We start from the raw sequence: 25,528 nt of genomic DNA, 5'->3' as shown, positions 1-25,528 counted from the left end.
AAGGATGTTTGTACCTGCTATACACAGCGGCACTATCAGTTCAATCCTTGGCATGACTTTGAAGATTAGTCACCGAACCGTGAAGAAGCTTTTGAAGTGTTGGGGGGTTCTTTGAAGTTTGCGATACAAGTTTTTTTTTTCTTACTTTCTCGCTTTACCTTGTCAATGAGTTACACAAAGTTTCTGCTACCTTTGAACATTTAGCCTGGCAATGAGAGGATGGTGCCGGCGCAGGCATAAACATGACAACTATGAAGATTTGTATCATCAAAGTCCATCTGAGGAGTGTTTCAAACTGTCTTCAGTGTACATATCCTACAGGTCCTTTCATGCTGAACTGTCAGGGTTATTCTCACTGATTAGTATCTCCTTCTTTGGGAGACCACAGGAAATGGAACAATGTGACAACTTGCTCAGGCTGTATTTACTCATGTTCTCATTTCATGCATGTTAAAAGGTCCGATTTAACAAACAACTAGTTTAGCAAACTTTGGTTGTACCAATAGTTTTGAAATATTTATTCTTGCCATGCGGACAGTGATAAGTGACTAGAATAAACTTTGCATCCATTCTGCACTTGGCAGGCAGAGAGATTATGAATAAAAATGAAATTGACATTGGAAACAGTGAAGACATAAAACCTACCCGTTGAAGCTTGATGAACACATAAAGGAAAAACATGGCCAAATTTTCTTGGCCCAGTCCCCACGTCTAGGCTGAATGTCTCTGGCTGCTTACCTCAATACGAAACTAGTGAATTTCCGGTGATTTGATTGATTGTGTTGCTTGCGGTGTGAACGTACAGTTGAGCCAGCTGCACTTCACAGCCGATGGAGAGCAGGACTTTGCCTCTCAGTGCCTCCAAACCATCACACTCTGTTTACCGCCAGCAGAAATATGTAAACAAATCCAAGGCAGGGCAACAGCCAAGCATCTTATTTATGCAACAGTTTCAGCACCAGGCGGTGCTATAGGGAAAGGCAGATGATACCAGAAAGGACCTGACACATCGGTCATAGCTAGATTGCAGATGGCTGACCAGCAGCTCTGTAGCACCACCGGAGAAGAGGCGATGCCAAATATATCTTCCTTATCACCCTTTGGAGTTTGGCTCAAGAACAGAGGACACTGTATATTCAAATGCAAGGCCAACAATGAGAGCAAAGTGCATAAAAGGTGAAAAATTTGCTTATTCTGATGACATTATACAGATAATATCCCTTCCTTTCTGCATAGTAATTCTGTAAATGAGACCTGTGAATTTTAAGGTCATTTAAATTCTACTGAGCTGTTGCCAAGCCTTTGAAGCTCAGAAATTGCCTGTCATCCTCTTACAATACCGACTATTGAGCTTGTGCAGTGCATAGGGACGCCTATAAATAAGAAATATCCTTCTGCAAACTGTTAATTGTAGCAAGTCAAGAACAAGATTCAGTGAACTACTCTCTTTCAGACAAAAAATACTGCTTTATGGCTACATGACTGCAGTACTAAAACCCAGGCTGCACTTTGTATTTTCATTACAGTCAAACCAAACACCTTTAAAAACTTAAGATTAATTCTGCTAATGAAGAGTTGGGACTTTGTTTTACTTCTCCTGCAGAGTAGATGTTAACAAATGCTAATTTGCCCCATTAAAAATTTGTCCCAGCTGCAGCGACAACCTGGAGAGCTAATGATGACACATCCAGATTTAATGAGGGAAACAGAATGGTCATCGGGCCAAATAGGTTAGATCCACCAAATCAAAGAGTAGCTTTACAATATTTGAGCATTTTTACACTCTCTGGGTTAATGTCAGTTGGAATTTTATTAGCTTACCCTTATGAATGTTAATGCAGTATAGCAATAGTTAAAATGCAGTTGCACATAAAAAGATAATTAGCAAAGCACAACCAACACAATAGTCGTTAAATGCCAATGTGTCTTCTCTACAGTAATTCCAAAGGAAGTGCTAAAGTGAAATGCAAATTTGAGCAGATTCCACGGTTTCTCTGTCAGCCCTTTCAGTACCCGTTAGTGTAAACCAGAAACAATCGTCTTTCTTGAATTAACATTGGATAATATCGTGGTTGCCTGCAGTGGTGAATTCACAGAGGAGTATCTCCAGAGCCTGCAGTTTCCCGCAGCTCTGCTGATTTTTATGTCATCCTCCAGTTGCAGGTTTTATGAGCCACAGCTTTATTGTTTTGGTTCACTTTCACATCTCTCATAGGAGACAGCGTTCTCATTTGAAAAATCTACTGTACAATACCTGTTCATATCAACAGCAAACATGCAAAGTTTGAGACAACAAAGAGCCGCATATTTCATTTGGTAAAGGAAAAAGTAGGAAATGTAAAAGGACAATACATATTGTACCCATTTTTCCCCAAAGCTGTGTGTACGGACAACTGTTTGTCTGAATTTCTTAAAGTTGATAATCAATTTAATTCAGCTCATTTCCATGTTTGTCCAAAAGTGGACAAAAGTCAGAGAACAGTTGGTGTTCACGGTGCTGAATGTTTGCTCCCTGCTTAACGTACTTAAGTGTACTTACGTACTGCACTGCTGTCTTTCTATTTCTGTTATGTAAAGCTTAACACTCCACTGCACCTAAAAGATAGAAATTTCCATTCACAAGCACATCAGACTTGATGAATTCTTCTGGTTTGTAAACAATAATGTATGTATGTATATGCAAGTAGTTAGTTCCACCTGTGATTGATTTCTTTTGTTATTTTGTTTCTTGTACTAAAGTGAATGATTTCGGCTCTTTCCCACCCCTTCTGAAACGTCTTGATTTTTGATGTTATTTTTCTGCTTGCCCATTTTGAGGAGGTGGAAACATCCAACTGCACTGTGGATAGAAAGCTTTTAGATATCCCGTGGAGCTATGTTCCATAGTGGAGAGGAAGCTTTCAAAACAATCATGCAGAGTGGGTTTTATATCACCCCGATGCTATTCTTACCAATCAGATTGGATTAAGAGCAGACAGAGATTGATCTATGCTGCGCTCGAGAGCTCACTGTGTTTGACCAGATTACTTTTAACACTCTGCAGCTGTATACTACCATGGAAAGAAATGAAATCTTGTCAGTGCAATTGAGGTGTTCCCCTGTCAGTCACAAACAGCAGACTCCCCCTGGATAATAAGAAATTCCTCTTGTATATCATCCAATGTTTGCTATGCCCCGGCACACGGGAGTTTTTCCCATCATATTTTACCCATCACTTTCGTGCAGGTGAATGAGAGCCAACTGAGAAATGACTCCATTTGCATGTTAGCTAATTGTATCATTCCTTCAGGCTTTCTAATAGTCAATGAATTTTCTGAGAACAGAGTTCAGGGGAATAAAAATGGTTGGCGCTGCGACGCATAGCCACTATTTGTAGTGAAATGAGGTTTGCTGCAGGTAAGAGGAAAAGGGGCCCAATGTGAAGGGTTGCGGTATTGAAGTAAGACAAGATGTATGAGGTACATAGTCTTTCTTCCAAGGCTATAACCACCCAAGAAAGAAAGAAATGCTCAAGCATAAACTGAACAAAAAAGTAATAAAAATTAGTAAGCACAGTCTGCTTTTTTTTTTTTTAAATAGCATGCTGTGCCACATAAATTACACACAGGAGTATTGTATCATTACTGTCATTGCTTGTACTTAAAACTCATTTCACAAGTAAAAGCACACTAGAGGAAAAGTTCAGTAATTTATTAAACAGGGGTTGCATAACAGACGTCATTATTGATGAAATTTTGTCCATGAGCAGAGAGCTAATTGATAGGTTTGTAGCTTGAACCCATCCGCTGGAACGTTGAAGACAATATAATTACACTGCAAAGCAAGACACAAGTAGGCAAGCTTCTTCATGTTTCTCGTGCACGGGAGAGAACCGGACAGGCACCGTTCCTTCGCTTGACCCCAGTTGCTCTCGTCCGTTCTCCCGTACCACTGTTCTTTTATTGAGGTTACATGAATATGCATAAGTTCATTAACATATGACGTCTACATACACACAAAGAGTACCTTGCCTGTGTGTGTGTGTGTGTGTGTGTGTGTGTGTGTGTGTGTGTGTGTGTGTGTGTGTGTGTGTGTGTGTGTGTGTGTGTGGACTGCTGATCAAAGGGTCAAACATCCTTGGTCAGGAAGAGGGTAGCCTCCCCCTCACCCTAGATGGTTCATCCTAGATGACACGGTGAGGAAGTCCTGCAGTTCATCTAAACAAAGAGCACTTAGACTAGAACAGACGCAACTACGTTAATCCTGCCATAAAACAATAAGACACGGTATGACCTCTCATGCTCCCAAAGTGCTGTCTAATACACACAAAGTTTGCAGACTATCAAGGATCAAAACCTCTACCAATCTACAACTAATTACAAAACTCTAAGCATATATAAGTAAATATTTCTAAGCATAAATGACAATCAACAATACAAACCTAACACTAATGGATGCACTTCATCCATTAGAATGGGGTTCAATTAAGAGCTGTGATTTTTAGGCCATGTCTTGGGACTGTAACACCTATTTAACGTATTAGGAGGTGGTGAACGTGAGTAAAACAACAACGATCCTTTTAGCTCTGCTTTGGTCTCCACCACCTTCTCAGTGTCATGACAAACAGGTTTTGTCTCTGCGTTTTAAGCTTAATATTCTTTATTATTTAGATTCAGGAAATAGTTTATTCTTTCTTGTTATTAGTTCAAGCTTAATTTTGAGTCCTGCTTTTCTGTACCTTCAGAGATTTTCAGTTTCTTTTGAATTCTGCAACTCAATGCAACAATGTTACATTTCCTGGTTGCTTTATCTTTATGCTCCCAGTTTAGTCTTCTGGGATCCCTAGCCTTCAGCTCTCTGTCACTGGAAACCTAGCTCCTCTTTGTGTCTATAGTTTGTTATTTGTGTCTTGCTGTTCATATTTTGTTAGTGTCATACTGTGCTTCTGACCCTCTTCCCCAACTGCACCACCTGAAAGAGGTCTTTTGTGTCTGAAATTGACATAACATTGAGGGGAAAATCTGGTTGATGGGGTTAAGACAAGGCTAGGTGTTTTTTGTTTTGTTTTTTTACATCATCCTCCAATTTTAGTTAAAAAGCTAAGGGCAGCTTTGAAGATGATATTATAATGATTATAATGATTTAGCAGCCTCTGAAAACAGTAATTAAATATTTAAAACCATAAATCCCATTCATGGTTTAGGTTAGCAGTCAAAAACATCTCTTACCTTAAGAGATGTTGCTCTCTTACCCCATGCAATTAACTGCTCAGAGAACAAAAAACAATGACTTGTGATAGTCATAAACAGTGAGGTTGTGTAAATGTCCCATTGAACAAAATTTATCTCACATTTATAGCACTTCAAACACCCTATGCCAGCAAAATTAGAATGGCTCCTCCTCCTCCTCCTTTTTATAGGTCCACTTTGCAGTGGTGTAGCAGAGTTGAAGCTGAGGCCGGCACTGTGTACCTTGACTCATAAAGCCAAAGGGCAGCAGCTGATTGAAAATGTGGAGAGAATTAGTTTTATGGCTTCCTATCTTGGAGACTGGAGTCCTTTTTTTTTAGATGCAAATAGAATAGTGGAAAGTGCTGTATAGCATTAAATGTGTTTACGGCCTTTATTCTGTTCATATTAAATTTAATTTCCGTAACTGTTCCTTCACCTTTAAATCAGGCGAAATGTTGGGAGTGCTGTTTCTCTTTGGATCACAATCGTTTCAGCCTCTGACCACACTTCACAAAAGTGCACATATTTATGGCTGGCTGCACGACTGAGATACTCTGCGGCCTATAATACAAATAGAGCTGTTGATTTACAAATAGGATTTTTTTTCACAGTTGTTGCTGTTGCTTTCACGGGCAGAAAGACACATTTTAAGTCAAGATATAAATGGAAGAAATCTTTGAAGCAATTATTCTAACTTTGCGGTACACGGTGGCAACGCTTTTGGAAAAGGTGTATCGGGTTACCTTTCTCTGTTCTGTTTCAGCGAGCAGCTTCTTCGGCCTTTCCTTAGCCCGTCGAGCTGCCTAGGCAACAATCAGAGCAGAGAGGCTGAGGCATCGTGAAGAGAAATGTACAGTGGTGGAGTGGTAGGAAATTACAAAAGGAATCAATTCAATGAGTTCCCTCCATGAAAAAAAATGTCTATAAATCAGGCAGAGCCAGAGCCAAACAACAACCTTTTAAGAGCCTGTCTACCGAGGCACAATGCATTACAGAGCAAGAGAGAGCTCAGTAATATGGCTACTTCTGCACGAAACCCTTTCTTTTTTCACTCAACCGCTAACCCAACACAGCAGTGCTGTCAACTACATAACCTTGATGCTTTTTCTACTGACCTTATTTGTATGTCTTTATCATTGCCATGATATTGGGCTTCTCTTACAAAACATATTAGAGGCAAAGCATGCTGCGCTTTTCTGTAATGCCAGAACATCAAAGTGTTTTTTTCCCCAAAGGAGACGTCCACCTTTTGAAAAATGTGGCACTTATTCTGACACGACCACGCCGGCATGAAAGTGAAAATGAAGACTTATCTGTCTTCACCTCTTAACTGTCAAAAGGCAGTACAGTTGAAGCTGTAATCATTTTTAAAGAGTGGGCTTTGAACACCAGGTCGTTACTTTTCCTCTAAAAGCAGTTTGCAGAGCACGTTTCTGTTTTTTTGATAACAAATATCAGGTCCTCTAAAACAATTCTTTTTCCAATTACATTCCTGGTTGAATATCACTTCCTGCGCTGTTTTCCCATGTTTCTCCCTGTGACGCTATCACCTCAGAGGACAAGAAGCTTAATGGAGGTTGTAAATATACTAAAAGGCAAGGTCAGCAGGAAAACCACTGATGGAATAAATTAGTGTCCCGTTCTAAAGAAAACAACAGAGAAGACAACATGAAATATAACAGTAAGAAGGGGTAAAGTGGTCCGAAGGCCAGTATCCACTCCTGATTTATTAAACTAGAGAGGCAACCTAACCCTTCTCCACTGATGTGTCATGTTCCCTGTGACCTGTCCATGAACATCCATATGGCAGGAGTGTCAGACTGGGGTTTTGAACTAGCATTAGGTGGTCACTGTGGTGCTCGTTTGAGTTAAGACATGCATATCTGTGTGCCTGCACCACATCAATTTTCAGTGTCTGCCACTGATAAATGACAAGGCCACTTGAGGACTGGTGAGCAGGAGTTTATTCCCACATGTGGCAACGTGCAGAAACAGCACATCCATGCAACACTGTAAACCCGAGCTGCTGTGCGACCACAGTAGGTGCAAATAGTCAAAGAAATAACATGAGACGTTAGGTGATATAACACATAAAACATGTGTTGCCAAGTGAAAGAGTAGCGGTAGTGTGTGTTGCCTGATCCCAGACTCAGGTGTAATGGATGCATGACACAGAATATTTCCTCTGTAAATCGCACGGCTGTTCCACTTTACTGGTTGACTGGGCAGCTTTCTTCTTTATCTACTGTGGCTTCAGTGTGTGAATTGCATCCTTTTCAGAATTATTCTCCTGCCACATACAGCCAATTGCCGAACAAAGTTATTATGGGACAGCATATCACAATAAAACTACACTGTGTAATTGTGCAGAGATTGACGCTACGCAGTGGGCAATCAAAGCTGCCGCACCGTAGGAGTCTACAGCCGTTTGCATTGGAAATTATGTTTGGTAAAGGGAAAGAGACTGCCAGTCAGAAATGTGTACGTGTGTGCGCTTGTGTGTTCGTGCACGATATTCCAAGAACATCAGCGTTACCTTGGTTACTAATCCTATTTACTGAGGATTGGATCCATTATTCAGGTTCTTCGTCTCAAAGCTGAATAGTTGTTATCACAGTGTGTCAGGGACAGAGACTCAGAGCAGGCAAATATTAAATATGCAGTGTTTTCTTCACAATATTTCACAGTATTTAATGGACTAACTGTAATCCATTTTGGAACATAAACTGTAATGAAAACCAGGATTTTTCCAGCTATAAAAAAACAAAACGACATGCTTGCAGTGAAAAGAAAATCAAAGGAAAAACTGGTGGAAAAATTTGGGGGGATCAATTTACCTATCTGCTGTTTGATAACCGTAATTAAACATACAACAATGATCGCTCAATAGTGCATCCTGTCATTGGGTAGGCATAATTGCCCCGATGCTGCGACCAATCATCTTTCGTGAAAACTAACATTCAAGCCGTGAAAAGGTCATTTAGGAATAATTGCAGAGGAGGCCTACAAAAGCTGAGGCTAATGTACGTTGATAACTTGACAGCACAGAAAAGTCTGAATAAAACTGTAACACGAATTACAGCCCACGCTTTATGTGATCAGTGAAATGGCACACAAAGCATTAGGGATGCAACAATATGGGTATTGAGATAGCAAAGCTTTTTCACTGACAGCTACTGTATTTGGTTTCTCACAAAGCGGAGAGAACTGCTGTGACATTCACATATTGTTGCTTCTTCTTATGCTCCTCACAATCATCCAGTGGTAGCATTTCAACCATGAAAAATGTGGCTTAGGTAAGCAGTTGACTGGCCAGTGACATTGTACTTTACATACAGAGAAGGAAACCTTCAACAACAACAACAACAACAGCCTTTTCAACAAAAAGGTGCATTAAAAAAGTAGAACCCAACTAGGAAAAAGGGTAAAAGTTTAAAAGTTTAGTAAGTTTTAAGAAAATGATATGTTGCTATCAAACAAGTCATTTATGTTTATCATTTAGTAAAAACTAGCTATAATTTGAATTTAATATGATAACATTGGTACATATTAAAGGGCAGTAAAAGCAAAAGTAAACACAAAGTGAAAATGATTGTGTGTTATTGACTAATTACACACAGTCTAAGTCCATGTAGTTACAGCACGCACAGTTGTGTTATAATAGACAGCCAATTTGTGTTTATAGATGATCTATATAGTATTTATTAACCATTTGCAGAGCTTAGAAACATCAATCCAGCTCCACCTGTCAGAATGAATGTGGAATGGGTAAAGATCATGCATTCAGACTGATTCAGGCCCGGCTCCAATTCCTATCCTGTCATCTCCCAGCACTCTCTGCCCTGATCCACTCAGAGTGGCTTATTTTGTCCAACACAACCTGTGTTCCTCATTCAAAATTGCTCATCCTTCCAAAATTACACCGAAAGATCTAAAATCTAATTAAACAACATGTAGATAGTTCTGTAAAAGTTGACATGGTTGCCTTTACTTCACATTTATGAAAGAATTGGAAAGTTGCCCTACTTTTTTGAGTTAAACGTGAAGTACTTATAGTCACTTAACTCTAAATATTAACAGAGGCCGTCATTCATCAGTTACAGAACAATTATTATTAAAAGATGTGTAAGCATTAAATAATGGTGCAATTTCATTAACAGTAAAAGCTTTATTTTTATTAAAAATGAATTTTCCATTCATTAACTACGGTTAATATAAAGTATTACTGGAAAAAAGTAATTATCCTGCGTTTCATGGAGCTCCGGTGTGTAATATGAGTAAATAAATGTCAAATGACTCAAGTTAAATTGAAGTAATTTTAAGTGTATGTAAAATATCTGTTTCAAAATCTCCTTTCCAGAAGTTTGACTTTTACTTCATCTTTTTTTCTATCTAGTTATATTTCATGTCACATTTCGTGACAGTGGATTTGTCACCAGCCAATCACATGCCCCCAGCTGGGTCAGTAAAACATCCATTCACAGCGATGCTGTCAGTTGCTGGAGGAATCACAGAGAGACTCTGTGTGTGTGTTTTACTCTTTAAAGTAGTTGTCTGACTGAGAAACATAAAACCACGATGCCATGTTAGCCAAGGTCACAAACCAGCACACCGAGCTGGCTGGGTAAGTAAGTAAGAAGCACATGTATGTGATGAAGAAGCAATGATCATCATTCAGAATTGGCTAAATTTAGTGTTGTTGCAGCTCAAGAAAGGTCAGTTGTTAAACCGTTATATTTTTTCTTTCCTTTTTTTTAAACTTGCAGTGTTTTTGATTTCTCTAAGCAGCAGTTAGGTAACTGGTGACAACTCTGCAATCATGAAATGACTTCTTTAAGAGTATTATTGGATATTTTACTGATTCTGAATTAGTTCCTGAAGTTCTTCGAAAACGGTTCCATCTATAATTGTGCTTATTTATTTGACTATCTGTGTCATTATGTTATGTTAAAAAAAATAATATTAAACACTTCCTTTGGAGCAGAATTAGCTGGAGTTGGCCTGCCCGTCCTCTAAAGCTTTCCCCCTCCCCTCCCCCTCTGTCTGTGTCCCAGGAGGGCAACTGGAGGAGAATGACTGGTAAAACTCAGACCAGCAACGTGACCAACAAGAATGACCCTCGTTCCCTCAACTCCAGAGTCTTTATTGGCAACCTCAACACAGCCATCGTCAAGAAGACCGACATAGAGGTCATCTTCGCCAAGTATGGCAAGATAGTGGGTTGCTCTGTGCACAAGGGTTACGCCTTTGTACAATACATGAACGAAAGGAACGCCCGAGCAGCAGTGGCGGGGGAAAACGCCCGTATCATTGCTGGACAGCCTCTTGGTGAGTCTTTGCTTTGTTTTTGTTTTGTTCTTTTCCTCTTTGCTCTCAGGTATCTATCATTTGCTATGCAGATTTTATTAGTATGAAAGCCCAGTGAAATATAGCCTATACTGTACTTCACAAACACTTTCCTCTTGAAATACAGAGGCTTGATCTTTGCTGGAGGAATGGATTGTCTCTCTCGGGAACAAAAACTGCCTTAGGCATCTTTCAGGCTTTTAGTTTAGAGCCTCTCTTGGCTCCTAAATGCTGAAATGTCTGTGTTTGTTGTCATGCTGTTTTTGAGAAAATCCCTGCTGAATCATTTAACTGATCCACTAGTGGGTGTAAGCACAGTTTGATTTTAACATTTACTAAACATCAACTTGCAGAAAGTGTGTCAAAGTTCTTGTGACATACTACTTAGAGCGGAATGGAATTTATTATGTGGCATGGGATGCACCTCCAATATGCTGTGCAAGCACTGCTACTCTACTGTGCGTGCACTTTTTGTGTTTTATGTTGTTGTTGTTGTTGTTTGTGGATCGTGAGTGGGAAAACTTTTCATATTTGGAATTGTTTTGTTCCTGGCTGGCAGGCAAAATGTTTAAGCAATCAAAAGACGTGAGTCAAAAGTTAACTTTTTATACAAATGGAAACAAATTAGAAAAATACCGAAGAATCATTGTTATACGGTTTTGTGTGTCTTCACTCCAGAAGCAAACAAAGCTACAATTTAAGTTTCAGTGTTGAATTAAGTTTTGTCTCTGAAGGGCATTGTCTGGGGCCTTATCTTGTTAAAACATCTTTGCGAAGCCTAGGGGTGAATTGCAAAGATACAGCGGAGCACATTCCTAGACACTACTGCTATCAAACATAATTTTAAAATGATCATGACCAGATAATGCTGTGCATGCAGGCAGGCGAGCAAGAGACCTTTTGATTAAATTCTCTGCAGCAAGTTTAGTGTTTCAACTAGGGAGCCTGGGCTCTGCAGTGAGTGCAATGTGCAGGTTTTACTGAGTGTTAGTCATAATGCAATAACAGTAAAAAGAAATTAAACCTTCTTTCAGTGCTAAGGACCAAATTAACCATTTGGTCCTTAGCACATCTTAAAATTAACTAAATGCAATCTCAGATGAATTCCAAAACATGGTATATTACACTTTGTCATTATTTATATAACAAAAGTCAAACCAGATGCAGAAGCAGTTTGAAGAAAGCAAAATACATTCTTACAGCTTCCGTAAGAGACTTTAAGAGACTAAGTAGCAGTCAGGTGCTGCTAATCAATGCACTTGATAATTACATCAGGAAGTGTGAGCACCTTATAAATGCAGACGTTTTAGTGGTTTGCAGGTCTGGAGCATTCTAGTGTGGGTTAAAACATTACCAAGGAGGAAAGACACCAGAAACGATCTTAAAGAAAGAATCGTTGGTGCCAGTCTGGTAAGGGAAGTGTTGCAGGACAATTTCCAAACAATTAGAAATGCTTCATTCTGCAGTGAGAAAGAATACTCACATGTGGAAAACATACCAATTACCAATCTTCCAGTGAATGTACCACCCCAAGGTCAGACTGTGCAGTCCTCAGACTGCTCAATGAGCTACATCTCAGGCTCTACAGGCCTCACTTAGCATGTTAAATGCTGAAGTTTATGACAGCACAATTAGTGAAAGATGGCGAAAGTATAGCTCATTTCAGGGCTGCCAGGAGAAAACCTGTCCTACTCTTGTGTCTAGAAAGAAATTAGCAGCATGGTTTGAAAAGTTGCAGCTGAATCAACTTTCTTGATGAATATCTTTTGGACAAAGTGGTGTTTGCCAAACATGATGCTGTCCATTATGGCCAAACACCAAATACTGCATTTCAGCACAAACACATCATACTAAGTGTTAAGCACAGTAATGGAGAGGTGATGATTCGGCTTGTTTTATATACCAAAGTAATCTAGAGTCAAATGTGAGGCCATCTAACCAACAGCCAAAGTTTGTACAAAATTGGGACAAATTAACAGGACAATGATCTCTCTCCTTCACTCAGACTCAGTGCATTGTACAGCTAATAACAATGAACTAAAAATGACTAGACAGGTATGGCGTGGCTGGAAGGGTTTCCAAGAGAAAGCCTCTTCTCTGTAAAATGAGATATTTGTCATTAGGCTCTTATTTCATTGCAAAGAAACACGAGGCTCCCTACGGAAAGATTGAAGAGGTACGATAATAACTGAACCCATAAAAGAACATAGATACAAAGCCAAGACATGGACATAATAGTGGATAATAAGGTAGACCTACATGATCACTTTGGTTACCTTGCAGTTTTGTGTCTTTATGATGTTGTATCATAAAGACACAAAACTTTTGGTTCCACCATGATTTTTCTGTGACTATGGAGTAAAGAAGGACACAGCTTGATTGTCAGCTTGGACTTGAAAGTGATCTTTCTAATCTTTTTGAAAAGGGAACATTTAATGAAAGAAAATGCAGAGCTCATTTAAAAGTTGTCTGTTCTGCATCAACCAGACAAGTTATTGATCTGCCTCCTTTCGACACAGCTTATATCTACCAAAACACCAATAGTCTGACACCGGTAGTCTGACTTGACTCTCACACCCTCCTATAAAAGTCTACTCATGTGGTTCTTTCAGCTGCTTTTCTCTTGTTAAGATGTTGAGCTGTTCATGAAAGTGTTTCCTCTTTGCCAATTATTGGATATTTCCCCTGCACGCTTAACAAATGAGATGTTCCTCCTGAAAACTGATTGTGTGATTGGAGCTTTCTAAAACAAATAATAATAATAATAATAATAAGATTTTTTTTTTTAATTATACTATTTCTCTATCAAGATAAAACATCAGTATCAAGCACTGATGATCTCTCGTTGACTGGTTAATGTGAGCTAATGTGTTTTTGCTCTTGAGGATGTGCATTAGTTTGATATTTATTGTTATGGATGTTACAATCAGTGAATTAGCAGGAAAAAAAACTGTTATTAAAACCATTCACGAGAAGGTTGATCAGCCGACGGAGCCAAAACCATATGTGAGCAATCCACCGAAGGCCTAATAAGAGTTAAACTGATTCATTTGTGACTTTAATGCTAGACAGGTGACTCTTTTTCATGTGTGATTGCTTGTTTTTGGTTGAGAAAACAATAATAACTAAAAGTATTTTCATTACTACAGAGTTCATTTCACACGAAGCAAGACAATCCAGCCTTCACTGCTATCACTCAGTCTGCAAGTCATGTGGCGTAAGTAAGACTGGAAGATAGATCTTTAATTGACAATTTAGACCACCCTTCTTCTCATCCTGCCAAGCTGATGCTTTTTATATTAACATGGCAGAGAAATGAATCAGCCCCGTAATGATTTTGTGATGAAGGATGACCTCCCCAAAGCATCCGGCTTCCTGTGCAAAAACATTTCATTAAAGGGTTATTACCTGCAAGTTGATTGCACGTCAGCTTCACAGGTACGCTAACATTGCTCTGTTACTAAAGGACCGGCATTCATGTGTGTTGCTGTTTGAGCCACTGTTGACAATGTCTGTTGTTATCATTGACCGCCCGCGCAAGACGAATCAACAAATCTTTGTGTGGGGGGAGAGGAATGTTTGAAAAAGCACAGTTTTGAAGTGGGAAAAGAGGTCAGTGGAATAATCACATCATACTTCGACTGCACAGCTCCACTTCAGTTGTGCAGACCCAAGGCGATGACTAATCTGTGCACTCGCTGATACACAAGTGTCAGAGGTCATAGCCTGCTGCCACCACTGCAGATGAGACTGTTACTGTATATGTGCTATGTGTGTGTGTGTGTGTGTGTGTGTGTGTGTGTGTGTGTAGCTAAAAAACCGCAGATGAGCAAATGCAAAAATTCTAAAATTGCAAAGCTGGCAGCACCGTCCTCCCCTCGCCTGCAGAATGAAAAATGGATGCTCCATTACTCTATCAAATATGAGTAGGAGTTCGTGAGATCGTAGCTAGGATTCTGAGCACAGCAATCATTACCAAATAATAGTACGTGTGATGCTATTTTGAGTGGAGCGCTGTATCTCTGTGCAATTCGCAGATACAAGCTTGAAGAAATTTCTCGTTTTGCAGGAGCGCAGATGTTTAATATAGCATCACATCAGACACGAAGACGCTTTCCTCTGTTCCTCTGTTGGTGAAACATTGAAAAAGAAAAGCCCCAGTACATACTAGACAGTAAAGAAACCTCCCTTGCCACAGTGTTGGCAGTATTTAAAGCAAGGATTCTTGATTTGTGGATATCAAACGTGCAACAGTGGAGCTCTAATGCCAAAATCAAAAGTAGAAAATATACAGTGCAGTGAAAAAGTGTGCGTTTCCTTCCTGATTTCCTATTCTTTGACATATTTATCATTTACCCTATTTGAAAGTAAGTGACCACCCCCAAATCATGATTTTCCACACCCAGCCTTGATTACTGCCAGACTTGTTAAATCAAGAAACCACTTAAACAGAACCTGTCTGACAAAGTAAAGCAGGCTTTAATATCACAAAAAGCCACACATCATGCCACAATCTAAAGAAACAGCTGAGAAAGAAAGTTAATGAGATCTATCGGTTTGGAAAAGGTTGCAAAGACACTTCTACGGCTTTGGGAACCACAGTGAGAGCCATTATCCACACAAGGAAAAAACTTGAAACGGGGGTGAACGTGTCCTGGTTCTACAGTTTTTTTTTTAAAACAAAACCGTGTTGGAGTGGTCTGTTCATAATCAGGACTTAAATCTGATTGAGATGCTTTGGCATGACCTTAAACAGGCCGTACGTGCTGAAAAACTCTCCAGTGTGGCTGAATTAAAAATTCCTCCACACTGAGTTGAAAGATTTATTGCCAATTATCACAAATGGTTGATTGCGGTTCTTATTGCCAAGGGTGGCGCAACCAGCTATTATGTTTAGGAGGCAATCACTTTTTCACACAGGTAGGTTTGAATGATAAAAGAACAATAAATAAAATCACCATTAAAAATACAGTTTTGTATTTTCAATTTATATATATCACAGTATCCTTGATTTGTTTTGCTTTGTGTGTCTCTCTCCATGGAGCTGAAACAATTAAACCTCGCACTTTTTACCAAGCCAGTTGCTAGCTGTGCCTTTCTTCTTCCTGGCGCTGGCAATGGTAGTGTGCTGGAACTTTAACTGAATGCAAATGAGAATGAAGAGACTAAACAAAGCAATAAATTTGTTATCAAAGACTCAGTAGCACTCAAAACAACTGCGGGAAACTTGTCAGTATTAGCAGCTCCTTTTACAAAAACACATTTCATTTGTTGAATGCGTAACAGAAATGCTAAATTGTATGAACTCGGAACACTTTTCGCTCATTTTTCTGAAAGATGCAAACTATTCTCCGCGATGACAATAAAATCCCTCGTAGGACAATCGCTCAAGTATTTAGAGTTATCTGAGGTCAGCTGCTCTACATGTACTGTAAAGTACAAATGTCTCTTCCTTTCACTTCTGGTGCCTTCCCTGCCCTCTGGCTAAAAGTTGACTGGAAGAATTTCTTGTGGCTCAGTGACATGATGATTGCTGGCATCCATGAACCTCAAATGCATCTGAGCAGTTGCCTTCCTCACCCATTGAGAGGTATCAGCTCTATCTGTATGGCCTCCCTCTTCTCTGGGCTCAGGGGGCTGCCATGGAGACGACGAACGACAGATTTTTTTTCAGCATCCCCGGAGCCTCCACATCGTTGCAGTGCCGATTTTTAATACGGCACACTGAAAATAACCCTTACGCTACCTTAACATTAAGTGGAAGGACTCGCAAGGAGTTAACATCAAACTTGGGTCTTTGAAACTTTTCAGAGATTTCATAAAAAAGCTGATTATATAAAACTCCTTTGAAGTATTCGCATCAAATGTTTGCGATGCATATCACACTTGCCCTTTATGTGGTAAGCTGAATATCTATCATTTCTTTTTTTTCTCATCTACAGAGGTGGTTGTTTCAACCGTGTCCTGACGTGGCACGGTGAGCTTAAGTGCGTGCCTGGAAGCAGCAGACGTGTGTGATTGGCAGGTGGTGATTGAAGCCCTGATGGAAAAAGGGCAATGAAAGAATAACATCCTATATTTTTCTAAGCAAGGCCATGTATGAAGATACAAGCTGCTGTGTGAGCTGGGAGCGGAGGAGTGGAGGAGAGAGAGGTAGATAGCGGAGAGAGGGCAGGCTAACAACATCTCTGGAGAGCCTGCCTGGTAGCAAGTACACCTGATAATCTTTCTTCTGTTGACTCCTGTTTTAAGTAGCTTGACCCTCCCTGAAGAGATTCGCATTCCACCTGGAAGTTTCATGTTGAAGGTCCATCCCATTACAATATTAATGACCAAAGTGAAGGATAATGTTTGATGGATCACCAATCATACCGCCTCCAAATGGCATTGGCAAGAGTTAGGCACATAAATAATAAAGTGATTTAGATGCAAAATCCATCCTAAGCGGATTACAAAAGCAGTGGCACTGCAATCAATCGTCATTTTGGGCCAACATGATGCATAGCAAGCAGCACCGGACACAGAGAGTAAACTACAGCAGGGAGAAGAGTGAGGAGGGACAGGTAGAAGGAGAACATGCAGGGAGTAGTGCTTACAGTGGCTACAGATACACTTACTGGAGCTGTACGTTGCTTTTTTCTGGGTTTATTTTTATACTTAGAGATTAATAGACAAATACAGGTGACGTTATTTTATTTTTGATTATTAGGAGTTCGTCTACAGGGGACTTCTTTTAAAGGCATTTTACAATGTATTACTTTAATCAAGGGGCGAGACTGCTGTGAGGTCAGAACAGGACACTGGTGGCCAGTTGAAAGCTCCTGACATTAATGATAAAAAGCATCAAAACTGCCTTTAAGTTAGAATCTGTTATGTGAGTGTAGCTATGAGACACATGCAGAAACAGACCAATTAAAATCCAACATGAGGCAGATAAGCATAACAGCAACATTTGAAATATTGGCATTACATCAAATACTATGTTTTTCACAATCAATTTTACAATGCTCTCCTTCATTATGCTTGACAGAGTGCAGCGGCTAAAGTTTTAGTAGTGTTACATTCCACAGAATAAAAACTATGGAAACATGAGATTGAATTGAATTAAGAATATACCAGGCTAAATTCAAACACACTGCCATTGAATTTTGCATTATAATGCAACTGTAGTGAGACTGCATTATTTACAGGGACACAGCATTAAATGTAAGAACATAAGTAGCCTAGGTAGTGTTTTCCCTGGAAGCTGTAAGTGAAAAGTAAAACAAAACTAAACTCGCTTCAAGCTAAAAGCCAAGGAGGCCTCCACATGATAAAATTTGATGATAAACATATTTTTTTTAACCTGGGATATTGTATCTACTGTAGGGCTGAGTTTTTTAACCAGTCGCTTAAAGCATTTCTACCATCTAAGCACATTAGTGATTTCCTGCAACATGGAATGCAACTAGCGATTGCTCCAGCCATACTCAGGTGAGTCATTTGTTTATTTTGGGGTTGCACATCAACAACTGCTCGTATCTCCTCTTTGCGAGCCCTTCGTGGCCTTGTTGCACTCAATGATATATTTTTGCTTCAAGTTGTTTGCTTCATTGTTGCTTCCACCTTTAGCAGGAGTAGTTTCCTTGTATATTTTGGAGAGTACTGTGCTGTGAGTACTTCCCTTTATCCCTTTATAGGTATTAAATCGTCATTGGAGACTGACATGCATCTGTTGTTCACATATCTCGGGGTTTGTCTCATTGTCCTGCATACTTGCTGTAGCATGATGTGATGCTTTGAAATGGCAAAGCCCTAACAGACAGCAGAAGGATTTAACTTCATATCCATTTTATTTATTTACTTTTAGAACTCTTTTGCATTGATGTTACTGGTGCAGCCACGATGAAATTAATCTAGAACCGTGAACTAGCATGAATTTGGCTCACTTTTTCTTAGCCTTATTTGTATGTCGTGTTTAATGTTAATTAGCAAACTCTACTGTGTGTTGTGTTAATAAAAAAAATAAATATGCTTAAACGCTAACCCCCCCCCCCCCCCCCCCAAAAAAACAATTAGCAATTGTAAACATTAGCATATTAGCATGTTCACTGTTAGCATTTAAGGCCATCCATGCAAGAGCTAGCATGGTTAATGTTGCTTTTTTTATTTACACTTTAGCACTCACTTATCACACAGCACATGCTTTAAAACTGATTTAATACAGTCTACACTAATCTCATGCAGTTCACCTAAATTGGATTTGTTAGATTATTGCTCATCTGTAAGCAGCCTATTCAGTATTTGGTGTCTGTCCTCCAGCATTGAAATAGCTTTTCTCTTCACTCATTGTCTAACAGAGAGATTCAAAGCTGGCATACTACAAAACAAAAATGGGGGGGGGGAAGGAAATTTAATTAACACACAAAAGTAAAACTGATTAATTTAAAACATTTCAACACTTTTACACAAAATGCATGTGACCCCTTCATTGCGCTGCATATTACAGGCTTACCACTGTAAGTGAATCCAGGAGGGATTTCTTTTTCCTTTAATATCTATCCAAACCAATCCTGTATGTTATCCACCTGGCTGCTGTAATTCTTTCCATCATTCACTATTAGCATTCAGGAGGCTCAGTCTTGCTTTGAAATTTGCATAGATAATTCCAGCTATGTCTACAATAACTGCACAGTTCACTAACTTTATTTTGAGAGCCAGGTTTAGAAGCATGAACAGTCATGAGTGAGAGGCCCTTTGGGTATTGCAGTATGCAACGAGATGGGCCAATTTCTCCTGATCCACTGGACTGAGTCTTGCCAAATCAAACCCCATAAGGCATTTCCTGTATCCTTCATCTCCTTATGTTTGCTTCTGAGGCTGTAAGAATATTCAGTTCATGTGCATGTGTTAATATGTGAGTTATGTATGTGCTTGCAGATAGAAGCCATTCATCTGTGCTTCTTTCAGTAAAATGTTTGAATTTGAATATACCCATTTAACAGACATTGCAATATCAATGTAAAATCCATTTCTATCTCTTTCCTCTCGTAGCCCCTCTTGTAGCCCCTCTCTGCCTTTCTTTTTGGTATTTTTCCTTGTCCTTGTATGTGATTAGAATGCACCGCCGTCACCTGTCTCCTCTCTCATTAATCACGCACTGAGAGACTGGACCGGACATTGAATGCGCAGTTAGGCTGACCCAACGCTTGACAAAATACCAGGTACAAAGCGTACGGGCTCACATTCATACATTCATGTGAAATCAACAGCCTGGCCAGGCTCGCGGTTTATCCAAGCTGGAATGCAGTCAAAGTATAAGAAATTTAAAGTTTGTAATCGTGCACCTAATAGGCTTCTAATAAAGCCACCCAAGAAACGAGGAAATCGCATTTCCCCCAGCTGCCAGGATCTCTTTCTATCTATTTGTTTGTCCCCCCTTCTCCATCCCTTTCCCTCGTTCATACAGACTGACAAATGCTTTAGTGGGGCATGAGCCACAGTGTGGACAAAGTGAGATGGATTACTGTGTGGATTTTGGCAGAGGAAACTGCAGCTAATTCTCTGATTAGAAATCTGGGTTCAGAAGGCAGAGAAACACTGAGCTGTGAATCAGAGTGAGAGAATGGGGCTCAGTGGGCTTCAGCAAGCTGTGAGTGAGAATTTGTGTGTGGGAAAGTGTGTGTGTGGTCCAGGCACTTATTGACATATGTACAGGCTAGAAACCAGGCTAGTTTTAACACTTCTGCTTTGACTATTGTGGTCGTATTAATTTTATTGTTAATATGGGCAAAATTATTAATTTTTACTTTTGAAGTTTCATTCTTCTTCACCAGAGATCAGCGAACCAGCTCAGATATATATATATATATATATATATTGCACGATTACAATATATATAGGTGGTTCGCTGAGGTGGTTCGCTGATCTCTGGTGAAGAAAAATGAAACTTCTTCCAGTGGTGGTGTGCTGACAAGTTTGGGGTTTGGGTTTTCATTCTACACCCCATTTGTTAAAGTGCTCTTTAGCAAAACAAAGAGAACTGGTACCTCAGCACAAGTAGAACGCCCACAATGAAAAATGCAGTATGTGCTCAGCTATTCGCTAATTGCAAAACTGGCAAATATAACAAAAATCCTATTTTTAAAAAAGAAGATTAAAGAAAAATTAGAAATGACATTAAAGAAACTGCTGATCCACTAGGGTTTTCTAGCACAACCACCTCTGGGGTTTACAGAGAAGGGTCTAAAAAAGAGAAAATATCCGGTGAGCGGCAGTTCTCTGGGTGAAAATACCTTGTTGATGCCAGAGGTAAAGGGATAAAGGCTGGACTGTTTTGAGCTGATAGGAAGGGAGCAGTAACAAAATTAACCACTCATTACAACCAAAGTATGCAGAAGAGCATCTCTGAAAGCACAGCACATCGAATCTTGAAGCAAAAGCTTTGGCTTAGGCTACAGTAACAGAAGACCACACTGGTTGTAGTGTGGTCCTACTTCAATATGGACCAAAAGCACTGTGCAAAAGCATTAAGAATTCTGTCCAAAGTGCTGACTAATTTAAATACATGTAAATTTTCCATACAATTTTGTTAGATAAGTATAACGTACAATGTTGAAGTTGATGGATTATGGCCAAATAATCTCACCCCAAAGGGTCGCGGCACATGGCCACCCCTCCCTGATTCTGCCGGAGGTTTCTTCCTGTTAAAATGGAGTTTTTCCTCCCCACTGTCGCCAAAGTGCTTGCTCATAGGGAGTCATATGATTGTTGGGTTTTTCTCTGTATGTATTATTGTAGGGTCTACCTCACAATATGAAGCAACTAGAGGCGACTGTTGTTGTGATTTGACGCTGTATAAATAAAATTGAATTGAAACTGAAATGAAATTTAATGATTGGTATACATTCAGTTTATATCAAGCATATTTTCCTTAATGAATAATTATTGGAAAAGCTAAACCTTTGATTTTATATATTTACATTGCATTTCTCTCAAAATTACTGCTTCATGTTTATTAAGGGTTAAAGTTAACAGAATATTGGTATTCTGTATTTATTTTTTATATATTAAGCATTTTTATGGTGATTACAAACAAAATGAGACATATGAATAAAAATGCATCATATTAATTCAGCTTTGTTGTTAGAGAAATCTACCACTTAAGAAGAAGACTGACAATAAGAGAGCAAGTGTCAACAAAGCACAAGCATTGGAGAAACACTCCAGTGACCACTGGTCACGAGAGGCTCTGAAGTATACCCCCGATGTTGACATGAGTCAGTAGAAGGCACGTCAGTGTACATTTCTATCTTAATATCTTCCAGCTGACCAACCAGCCACCTTAGATTGTGACTCTCTATATCATCCTTCCGCTGGCTGGGGTTCTTTTAAGCATGTGTACTTTAAAAAAAATAGCTGATAGCAGTTAGTAAATAAACCTCTGTGAGTTAATTCTGTTCCTTACTCCACAGAAGAGTGAAGAACAGGATTAACTTCAAGCCTAACAAGCATCCTGGATGCTTTCATTAATATTGCATCCATCTGCAGTGAACAAGAGAGAGAAGACAGCAAGGGGGAGTAGCTTTGGACCGAAGAAGAAAAAAAGCACTGTTGGGTAATTGTTTCCTATGCGTAATCAAAAATGCCCGTGTGCTGTTGAATTTGGGTTCACATTTAGGGCATGCCGATGCAGACAGGATGGTCATGAATGAACGAGTCATTGGCTGAAACTGAGTGCTGGAATTTCACGTAAGAACATAACGTAATAAAATGTAATTTTATAGGATTAGATGACATGTTTAGAAGAAACGTACTAATGTAAAGAGTCTTGACTTTACCCAGATAGCTACAGGAGTTTTAGCCATGTGCAATAAAAGCTGTGTTGTATGTGGGATTAGTGTTCTTACAGATGCTCTTTTTGCGAAAGCTGAGAGATAATACCTCAATAAGGCAAGTGCGTCCTTGCAGCAGGTCTTGCTGACAGAGACCACTGCAGTGCAACCTTTCCACAGAGCATCAGCTAAACAGACGGCTTCCCATAACAGATGTGACACAGACCCCAGGAATGGAAAATCTGCCCTTTAACACTTCATAATAATTGATCCAGTCAGTCATGTCTGTTTCTTAATTCATGCCTTAATTGTCAATGTGCACCTCGGGCGGAATGACAAAAGAGTAATCCAGGCGACAAAAAGGTGACGTATTGTGTGAGTAATGGTTCACGACTTGTGATTATACATGCAGTGATAATTACTGCGACCCCGGAGGGTTTCTGTGGTCCTGTGCTCACAGGACTCTGCAGCATGACCCCGCTGACTCCCCCTGCTTAGTGCATGAATTAAAAATCACACTGACAGACTTCCTGGGGACTTCGCCCCCTGAATGAAGATGGACAGTATAAACAAAATAACATTAAAAAACAGCCCAGAACCTCACCCCGAGCAATATCTTGCTCTCTCATGTGTTTACTTCTCCTCTCACATTTCCTTATTTGACTTAGCATTCATTCTCCCTCCATCTCCTCGCTCTCTCGCCCTTCCTTATTCCTTCATCCTAATTACACTGCAAAGCAGGGCCCGTGACTCATGGCATCCAGTTGTTAGCGTGGAATTCTTGCTCACAGCTGGACCCAGCCTTGGGCTCCACTGTCCAGTAAAGGTCACACCGAGCATGATGGCGGTTAACTACGTCAAGTTTACAGCACTCAAAGCATCGCATTGGCTGCAGCCAGGAGTAACCTCTGACACCATCCAGCCACAGTTTACAGTCAGACCGCAACCACCCAAGGTACTCGGAGCCATTGTTCAGAGCAGTGGTGCTTAACAAAATCGGCCACTTGGCCTTCTCAGACCTGAACCCTGTGCTATTTTAAGGGGCACAGCTCGAAGGATTATTGTGCAACTGAGAGAGCTCGGATTTGTTCCCAACAAAAGATTCATTCACAAACATTTGTCTAATTCAATATACAGTGATCAACCAAAACATCTGGTACTTCCGTCTGGTATTTTTGAAACCCCCCCCCCCCCCCCCCCCCCCCCTTTTTGGTGTACACCCTTACTTATCTTTAAGCTTTAACGTCTTTTCTCCAGCTCAGCTTCTTTTCCTTTATCGGTGCGTCCTCCTTTGTGACTGGTATGGATTTAATTAAGGAAATCAGTACGGGATAGTGACTTCTACCTGAACTGACCTCTTTGTTAAAAGTGTCCTGAATATTTTGCATAATCACTGTAGATTGGATTAAGACGCTGAACGGCTTCCTCGCTCACTGAAACTCATTTCGGATAAGGGGTTCAGCTCCTGGAACCAAAGACATACTCATTAATAGTTGCACACTGCTCTGAGCTTACAGGATGACCAAACGTCTCTTCCATCTGTTGAGGGGGCGGAAGCATAACACCGAGATGTTTGCGCTGTGTCTCCAAGGAAAAATTGACAAACGCTTTATACACGCGATGGGGGGCAGGGCTGTTTTCAATAGATAGCAGCTGGTTTGAAGAGCAATCCTGACCTTGACTACTCCTTGTAGCTTGTTTACACATCCTTATTAGCCTGTAGCCTTGGTGGAAATGCAAGAAGTGGTGAAGTTACAAAGATAATGACTGCATGAAAGCAGGGACAGTTTTTAAAACTGAAAGGATATGATTATGCAGTGAATGTTCATGGGCAGGTTAGAATTCATATGTAATGCATGATCAGAGCATAAGAATGACTAAAAAGCAGCAGCTCTCATGTGCAAACTTCATGTAAAATCAAGTGTCTTTGTTTTCCCATTCAAGTATGCAAACATATTTAAGTGGGCCTTGTCACAGATGGGTTTTGGACTTGAGCTGTAAAGTGTGTCACTGTTTCCTCTGTAGCCTACCTGTGTGACAGAATTATTAATGAGCTGTGTCTGTATTTATGCACCTCATCTAACAGGGGAAGATGGGCTGCTTTCATTACTTTGAGTTGTGGGAGCCATCCTGTCAAATGAAATTTGAACGCTGGCCAAGATGAGCGCTTGTTATAAGAAAAAGGGGAAATTCATCAAGTGTTAATTTGGTTTGAAATGATGGGTCAGGACAGCGTCAGCCTCAACTCCTCGTATGTCGAGTACATGAAGAACATGGAATCAGGAGTATCTGTCTAAAAAGGCACGTTGTCAGTCTGTGGTCACTGAGCACCACACTGTGGAACTCGGCAGTTATTACCGTTTGGGACTAGCATCCTTATTTATAAAGATGCAATCTCGTCTCACGCATTGATCTACAGTGTCAACTTTTCTGTATGTTTAAGGTTTTATGTCATTATTATTTTAAATGTCATCATAATCAGAGGATTTTTTTAAATGGGTCTTCAAAATTTCACTGCACTCCTGTGGCGTTGTCAGATCAGCCTGACACTGAGTCAAACATCTGCGCACGTGAAGCGTATATAGTGATAAGCCACAACATTAAAATAATTGAAAAACACTGAGAATCTTGTGAGAATGTCATCATCTGCTGGGAGACTTTGGGGACTAATTTAATGCCAATGTTACTCTAACTAGTACCACGAAACACTGCTGCAGATCAGGATCCTGTACTGTAAAGCAACTTCACTGTACCCAGGATATCTTTCCATTATCTGGCCTCTCGTATCCTACCGCTGGAAATCGGGCTAAGCCGTCACACGAAGGCAGTGGATAGGTCCACTTGTAGAAGAGTAAGAAAGGTAAAACTAAAATATTTTTTAAAACAACAACAGGAAAGTAATCACATAGGAGGAGATACGCATTAAAAGCACTGTGAATATGTGTGCTTTTTAAGCACTTTGGTCAATAGGACTGTAAAAGATAGTAATAAATTTAGTGTGCTTGATATAGATATTATATAAAATTAATGTTTAGATGTGTTTAAGACTGTATAGCTTTTAATCTTTCAGCTGCACCTCCAGTGGTGTTTAGAGGTCTCAGAAAGGTGTAGAATAAAAATAAAAACAGAATAAAAACAGAGGCTTAACCTACTTGCAAT

At 39.9% G+C, this 25,528-nt stretch overlaps 1 protein-coding gene across 2 annotated transcripts in view; it reads left to right on the top strand.

Moving 5' to 3' along the window:
* Positions 1-25,528, top strand: part of ralylb (RALY RNA binding protein like b) — a 134,615-nt gene that overhangs the window by 41,529 nt on the left and 67,558 nt on the right. For both annotated transcript variants that reach the window (XM_085468068.1, XM_085468069.1), the window contains exon 2: positions 10,265-10,538. In XM_085468068.1, the coding sequence (XP_085324194.1) occupies positions 10,283-10,538 (256 nt within the window). In that variant the 5' untranslated portion in view covers positions 10,265-10,282. The remainder of the gene's footprint in view (positions 1-10,264; positions 10,539-25,528) is intronic.

This window comes from Copadichromis virginalis, linkage group LG9, assembly GCF_057382275.1.
Source record: "Copadichromis virginalis isolate Kocher_CV1m ecotype Utaka linkage group LG9, C_Virginalis_male_GT1.1, whole genome shotgun sequence".
Taxonomy (NCBI): Eukaryota; Metazoa; Chordata; class Actinopteri; order Cichliformes; family Cichlidae; genus Copadichromis; species Copadichromis virginalis.
This window is presented reverse-complemented; position numbering and strand designations above follow the sequence as displayed.